General features: G+C 48.7%; 1 protein-coding gene across 5 annotated transcripts in view; it reads left to right on the forward strand.

Annotated features, from left to right (window-relative positions):
• Nucleotides 1-6464, forward strand: part of LOC140212769 (semaphorin-4B-like) — a 124200-nt gene extending 117736 nt beyond the window's left edge. For all 5 annotated transcript variants that reach the window (XM_072283972.1, XM_072283982.1, XM_072238117.1 and 2 more), the window contains one exon: nt 3883-6464. In XM_072283972.1, the coding sequence (XP_072140073.1) occupies nt 3883-4526 (644 nt within the window). In that variant the 3' untranslated portion in view covers nt 4527-6464. The remainder of the gene's footprint in view (nt 1-3882) is intronic.
• Nucleotides 6465-7723: the final 1259 nt, after the last annotated feature.

The raw sequence follows: 7723 nt of genomic DNA on the forward strand, positions 1-7723 counted from the left end.
TTGAGTTTTAATTCATAGGCTGGAACTGTTTTCGCTGGAGTGAAGGAAGCTGAGAGGTGAACTTATAGGGGTTTATAAAATCATGAAGAGTAGATAAGATGGACGTCACAGTCTTTTCCGCAGGGTGAGGGAGTCTAAAACTAGAGGGCACAAGTTTAAGGTGAGAGGAGAAACATTTAAAGAGGATTTGAGGGACAACTTCCTCCCCCCCACACACACACACACACACACACACACACACACACACACAGGATAGTGGGTATATGGAAAGAGTTCAGGTGGGTACAATAACAACATTTAGAAGACACTTGGGCAGGTACATGAATAGGAAAGATTCGGAGGGATATGGACCAAACACGGAAAAATGAGACTAGCTTAGATAACCAGCATGGGCGAGTTGGGCTGAAGGGCCTGTTTCATGCCACTGCCCTCTCTCATTACCAACCACTGCCCATCCCTGGGAATTTTGCCTATGAGTTGGAGGGGAAGAGGCAGACCTCAGAGGGGCACCTCCTTGGACTTTGGGTTACAGTCCATGGAATTCGGATAGTTACAGAGCAACTTGAAGGAAGATTTCAAGGGAGAGCAACAGGGAATAATACAGCAACACAGTGAAAATGAATAAACAGTCGACATTTCGGGCTGAGACCCTTCAACAGGACTGATAGATTAATATAGCACAGAAACAGCCCCTTTGGTCCAACTGGCCTATGCCAACCACAACTTCCTCTGTTTTAGTCCTAGTTCAGCCAATACCCTCCAGGTACCTAAATGCCTCTTAAGAGTTGGATTTGTACCCACCTTGGCCACTTCAAACCCCCCCCCCACCCCCACCCCCACTGGTTCCTTAAGGGAAGTAGTGGGAATGCGCTCCTGCTACTGATTAAATGCTCCCAATGGTGTACTTTGCAAATAGCCTCTGATATCCAAGTCCTTCACGTGTCACTCTGTTACTAAGCCTGGTGGAACCGTTTCTACTGACAGGAGAAGGGGCAAAAGTGGGTCACTGGTGCCGTAAAACTAGTCACACCGGGCAGATGGAGCTTGTCAGCATGTTGGCAGCTAGGAGAAGGAAAACTGATCTCATACTTCTGCTGACTTGGGGCTATTCACACTCAAGGGGAAGGCTTAGGGAGTATATCCTGAGAAAAAATCTGGAGCTGGAGGCCCTAAGGCAATCCTACATTGAATTCAACACTGACTAGCAGCTCTGCAATTTGCCATTCCTTTGGATTCATCAGCTGCATGGAGAGGGGGAGCCTGCTGCACGTGCAACAGCTTTCTCTCCATATCATACTTCCTGGCTTGCGTACTGGATTATGTATCATGTAGATCAGTAGAGGGCCTCCCAAAATCTCACCCTCTTATCCTGTCTCTGTGCATGAGCCATCCAACAAATCCTTAAACAAAGTGAGCAGATACAGAAGGTAAATGGGTGGTTCGTGTGGGTCAAAGACCATTCCCAGTGGTTAGTGGAGATTGGAAACAGGGAGCAGGGTGTGAAATGCTGCACACCTGAAGGGTGAGAGACCTCCAGAGCTCTGCTGCCAAGATGAGTTGACACAGTGGTCAGCTACAAGATCTGAACCTGTCATAATGGGGGCGCTGGTAACAGACCCAAATGCAAGACACAGACACTGCAGTACAAGGAACAGGATTTGACTAGAGTAGGGACGTGACAGGATTCAGACCAGGAGCAGGGACAAGAATGCAGACTTAGGCTAGTACATGGACAAGACAGGGAACTATGCACTAGGAGCCTGGGCTTGGGCTCCGAGCCAGAGACTGGATAAGGACCTAGAACCTGGGTCTTGCCTCAGGCTCGGGCCCTAGAACCAGGCAAGGATATGACATGACTACAGGACAGGATGTGCCTGGGGTCTAGAGGCTAAAGGCTTGAGTCTGAGGTCTTGGTCTTAAAGGCTGGAGCTTGGAGACAGGCTGGGGGTCTTGAAGGCCAGATGAGGACATGTTGGGGCAAGGGTACTTCGAGGGGACTCCGGGGCAGGATGCGGGATTCTAACCTGATGAAGGTGAGGGACAGAACCAACTGCAGGGCAACAGCAAACAGCCTGGCTTACCCGACGGAGGCAAGGGACAGGGAAGGACAGAACCAACCACAGGGTAACAGCAAATGGCCTGGCTTACCCAACAGAGACAAGGGACAGGAAGGGAGCTGGGTCCAGGGTGGCTCCAAGACTCAAGGCGGCCGGTAACCTCAGCAGGTTACAGAACAGCAAAATCTATATCTCAAAGACTACACTAGCCTTCCACCAGTGGGTTGCTCCAAGGTGAGACTGACAAGGTGCAAGCGAGGGTTACAGGCAAGGCTTTGAGCAAGGCAACAGAAGGAAGGGAAGAGATTCAGACTGGAACAATCCAGCAAACAAGCCCTCGTCTCTGGAGGTATTTATGATTCTGCCCAAACGAGAATCATGTGGCTCAATTTGAGTGCTCAACAGAAACGGAGTAAACAGGAAAATCTGGAACAAGGGTAAATGGACCGGACCATGAACCGGAATGTGGACTTCACGGACTGGACCATGACAGTACCTCCAACAAAGGGCTGTTCAGTGGGGGTTGTGGAGAAAAGGCTGGTTGTTTGAGCTGAGGTAATGATCAGTTCACAGGAGGAACAATCTGGTTTCTTGGTTTAGACCTGAAGACAGAGGAGCAGAATTAGATAAGTTGGCCCATCGAGTCTGCTCTGCTGTTCCATCATGGCTTACTTATTACCCCTTTCAACCCCATTCTCCTTGCCTATTTCCCGTAATCTTTGGTGCCCTGACTAATCAAGAACCTGTCAACCTCCACTTTAAAGATACCCAGTGTCTTGGCATCCACAGCCATATGTGTCAATTAATTCCATAGATTCACATCCCTTTGGCTAAAGAAATCTCTCCTCTTCTCTGTTCTAAATGGATATCTCTTTATTCTGAGGCTGTGCCTTCTGGTCCTAGACTCTCCCACTATAGGAAACATCCTCTCCACTTCTAGTCTATCTCGGCTTTTCAATATTCAATTGATTTCAATGAGATTCTCTCCCCCCTCCCCCGCCCACCATTCTTCCAAACTCAAATGAGTACAGGCCCAGAGCCATCAATCACTCCAAATGTGTTAACCCTTTCATTTCCTGGATCATTCTCATGAACCTTGTCTTGTCCTTCTGCAATGCCAGCCCATCTTTTTTTTTAGTTAAGAGATTTATTATTGTCAATAATATGTGACAATGTGAAATGCAGTGACAAGTTTTTCAAATTTTAGGTTCATATTTACAAACAGATATAGCACATGTACATCCAAATATACAATGAAATGTGTCATTTGCATTAACAACCAACACGCCCAAGGATGCACTTGGGGCAGCCGCAAGTGTTGCCACACAATCCGGTGCGAACATAGCATGTCTTCCAAGTTCAGCAGTACAACACAGTCTTGCATACAATTCACACAGATCCAGTTACTACACAGTGCATTGAGGGAGTACAAGGTAAAACAATAACAATGTAGGATTGGGTGTAACAGCTACAAAGAAAGTGCAGTGCAGATAAACTTTAAGGTGAAAGATCATAAAGAGGTAGATTGTGAGGTCAAGAGTTCAGTTTAGCGTTTAATAGTCTTATAGCAGCAGGGTGGAAGCTGTCCTTGAGCCTGGTGGTATGTGCTTTCAGGCTTTTCTATCTTCAGCCCCATGGGAGGGGGGAGGAGAGAGTGACTGAAATGGGAGGGGTGTTCAATTATGTTGGAAGTGGGAAGAGTAGGTAATGTTCTTGGAGGGGAGGCTGTTACTGGGTTAGTATGGATGAAGCTGCATGGAGAAGATGGGCCGAAGGGGTTTTCTGTGCACTGTGTAAATCTGTGTCTCTCTCGCACCCGGCACAGGTGCAAACAGCATGGTGGAGAAGGTGGTGTGTGTCGGTTCCTGGGTCCACTTGCCGTGTAAGGTGGGATCGCGGCTGGCACGACTGAACTGGACTCGGGACAGGATGGAAGTGCTGAGCTCTGGCCTGAAGCCCCAGCCCGGTGGCATTTCCTTCACTGCCACCAGAAATCACCAGGGGCTGTGGGAGTGCTGGGCTATGGAGAATGGGTTCCGCACCCTGGTGGCCAGTTACTTGCTGCGACTGGCTGGAGTGTCCCGGACCGGGAGCGAGATGAATGCCTCATGGTCAGCCAGCGAAGGACAGGCGTCCCACGCGCACACCTACTTGGGTGAGCTGGTGGCAGTCAGCGTGCTCCTCGCCACCGTGGTCCTGCTGGTGTCTGGCCTGGCTCTGAACCGCTACTGTAGTCACTGGAGGGCAAAGAAAAGGGTGGGGCATGGCGCCGAGTTGCGGCCAGAGGATCTGGGTGTCAGTGAGGGCGAGCTGGAGTCAGCACTCTTGAACAAGACTGCCGAGGGTGGCACCACCTACCCAACACAGACAGGAGTAGTCGGCAGAGACACCAAGTCACAGCCAGCAGCCAGCTCCGAACCCCAGAACAGAACTCCTTCATCCAACTCCCAGACACAAGTGGACATCTAGGATACGGGGTATGGGAGGGTTTCACTAACCGCCGACTTCAAAATGGGGTGGGAGGTGGGGAGGAAGAAAGCACTTTGACGTTCCAGGGTTAACGTCAGGGCAAAGCCTCGGCTGCCCTCTCCATCCTGGCTGGTCTTTCTGTTTTGGTGAGACTTCATCCACTAGTTTTTCTGTGAGAGAACCCTGTGGGCAGAACAGTTCCCCACTGCGGTGTCTTTGCTTCCCCAGCTACCAGCCTTGCCCAGTCAGCAGGGGCCGTGTGTTATGGTAATGGGTTTATAATTGTCACCTGTACCGGGACACAGTGAAAAGTTTCCGTTTGTGTGCTGTCCATGTAAATCATTCCATACACATGTACAAAACAATATTGTTCTACGTGCAGTGCAGGTAGGCAATGAAGTGCAAGGGCCACAACAAGGTAGTTTGGGAGATCTTTATCATATCACTGGTACATTCAAGAGTCTGATTCTGATTACAGCAAGATAGAAACTTTCTTAAGACTGTAAGACATAGGAGGAAAATTAGGTGATCTGGCCCATCACATCATGCCTTTCCATCATGACTGTCTTATTATTCTCCTCAATCCTGTGCTCCTGCCTTCTCATAACCTTGACACCCTTACTAATCAGTTATCCTCTTTACATCCATTTTATCTAGCCCATTCAATATGCAATGGGTTTCAATGAGGTGCCCCCTCATTCTTATAAACTCCAGTGAGTACAGGCCCAGAACCATCAAGCAGTCCCCATATGTTAACCATTTTATTCTCATGAACCTCCACTGGACCATCTCCAATGCCAGCACATTCTTTCTTAGAAAAGGGGCACAAAACTGCTCATAATATTCCAAGTATAGTCTCGAACCTCGTGACACATGTTCTCAGGCTTGTGTATCTTCTGTAGGATGGTTGGGGGTGGTGGGGTAGAGAAGATAGAATCCAGGGTGGGAAAAGTCCTTAATTGTGTTGACTGGTGGGGAGGTATTGACTCCAAGTAGGACAAAGGGAGACAGTCATCCTCATCAAGTCAAAGTGAGTTTGGTAGAATCTGTCACCCCTTCCTCCCCCAAACGGTACAACTATACAAGGCGAATGGGGGGTGGGAACAGCTGGAGTCCTCACTGTACACTGAGGTGCCAATGTTGAAAACGAGTTGATTTTGATGGGATGGTGAAGGTCTGCGGGAGAGCCAGCCACCGGGACCAAGCTGGGAGCCCAGGTGATTGTGGGGAGGAGCTTGGGATGGTGGGGTGGCTTTGGGAGAGGATCCTTGTCGACAGCACGATCCATGAACACGAGGGTAATGAGCAAGGGAATGCATCCAGAGAATACGGGTCGCCCGTGTCCTTGGTCAAACATCCTGCAGGACCCAGTTGCTATCCTGTCAAAATTAATAGAGTGTATAATAATTTCTAACATCTTTCTGCAAAGATAAAGCCCTGTGTTAATGATACCCATTAAACCGTCTTTGTCTATCCAGTGCCCAACATCTGTATCAGTTGTCATGGAATACTACGTACAGAAACAGGCCCTTTAGTCCATCTAATCCATGCCAAACTGTTACGCTACTTAGTCCCATTGACCTACACCTGGACCAAAGTCCTGCAAACCCATGTACTTATCCAAACGTCCTTAAATGTTGCAACCAAACCCGCATCCAACATTTCCTATGGCAGTTTGTTTCACACGAACCACTCTCTGAGGAAGAATATTTCAACTTTCACCCTCAATGTGTGACCTCTACTCAGTGGAAAAAGACTGCTTGTATTTACCCTGTCTACATCACTCATAATTTTGTATATTTCTTTCAAATCTCCCCTCAATCTCCTGTGTTCTAGGGAATAAAATCCTAACCCCTGTATTCAACATCTGCATCACATCAAATTCTGTCTGGTTATCACAGCTCACTCAGCAGTCAATGGCTGATGTTGCAATCTGCATCAACAGTTGGTATGTCTGTCATTTAATAAGTGGCGGGTATCTACCAACAGCTGCTGCCTCAGCATATCAATGATCAGCGTCTGCACAGCTACTGCGGATTCTGGGACACTCAGCAAGACAGGCAGCATCTCTGGAGAGAGAAATAGAGTCAATAGGCAGTGGACAACATCTGGCTAACGGCCAACATCTGCATCAGTAGTCCCCATCAGGTTAACATTCAGTCTCCTGTCATAGAACAGTACAGGCATTTCGGTCCACGATGTTGTGCCAAACTTTTAACCAACTCTAAAATCAATCTAACCCTCCCCTCCTACATAGCCCTCCACTTTTCTGTCATCCATGTGCATAACTAAGAGTCTCTTCAATGTAGCTGTCTCTACTACCACCCTTGGTAGCATGTTCCATGCACCCATCATTCTGTGTAAAAACCTACCTGATATTCCTCCTATACTTTCTTCCAACCAACTTAAAATTACGCCCCCTGGTATTAGCCAGTTCCACTTGGGAAAAAGTCACTGGCTGTCCACTCTATCTATGTCATGGTCCAGTCTGTGAAGTCTGCGTTCCAGTTCACGGTCCGGTCCGTGGACTCCAGACTCCGAGTCTTCTGGCTGTCCCTTGTTTCAGTTGGACTTAATCATAGGCACCTGATGCTCGTCTTGGGGCTGGGAATATAAGTGGCCCTGGGTTTGAGTGTGGTTGCTGGTTTATCTTGTCAGAATCCTATCCTTGCCTCTGTGGGGTAAGTCAGGCTGTCTTTGCCATTACCCTGCAGTTGGATCTGTCCTTACCTCCATTGGGTAAGCCAGGCCGTCTTTGCCATTACCCTGAGGCTTAACTGTTCTGTTCCCTTCCCTTCCCCTTCTTTCTGGAACCTTGCCTGCAACCTGTGTCTGGAGCCTTGCCTGCAACCTTGTCAAGTTCTACCACCAGAGCGAGACCGGAGCCTTGCTGTGTCAAGATAAGGAACTGTCTGTTGTTGAGTTGGAACTGTCCCTGTGTGCACGCCTTCGCTAGGTAGGTCTGGCCATTTGCCGCTACCTAGTGTTGGGAACTGTCTCGTTGTGTTCAGCATTCTGTATAGAGCCCCAGCCCCAAGTCCTATTACCAAGGAGGGGCCCTGGCTCTGTGTTCTATGTCCCTGTGTTCCTGTCTCTCAAGTCCAAGGCTCTGTGTTCCTGTGCTTTAGACCAAGGTGCTGTGTTCCTGTCCTCCCCAAGACCAAGGCTCTATGTTCTGCGTTCCTGTCGTCCCTAGT

Source organism: Mobula birostris, chromosome 2 (assembly GCF_030028105.1).
Source record: "Mobula birostris isolate sMobBir1 chromosome 2, sMobBir1.hap1, whole genome shotgun sequence".
Lineage (NCBI taxonomy): Eukaryota > Metazoa > Chordata > Chondrichthyes > Myliobatiformes > Myliobatidae > Mobula > Mobula birostris.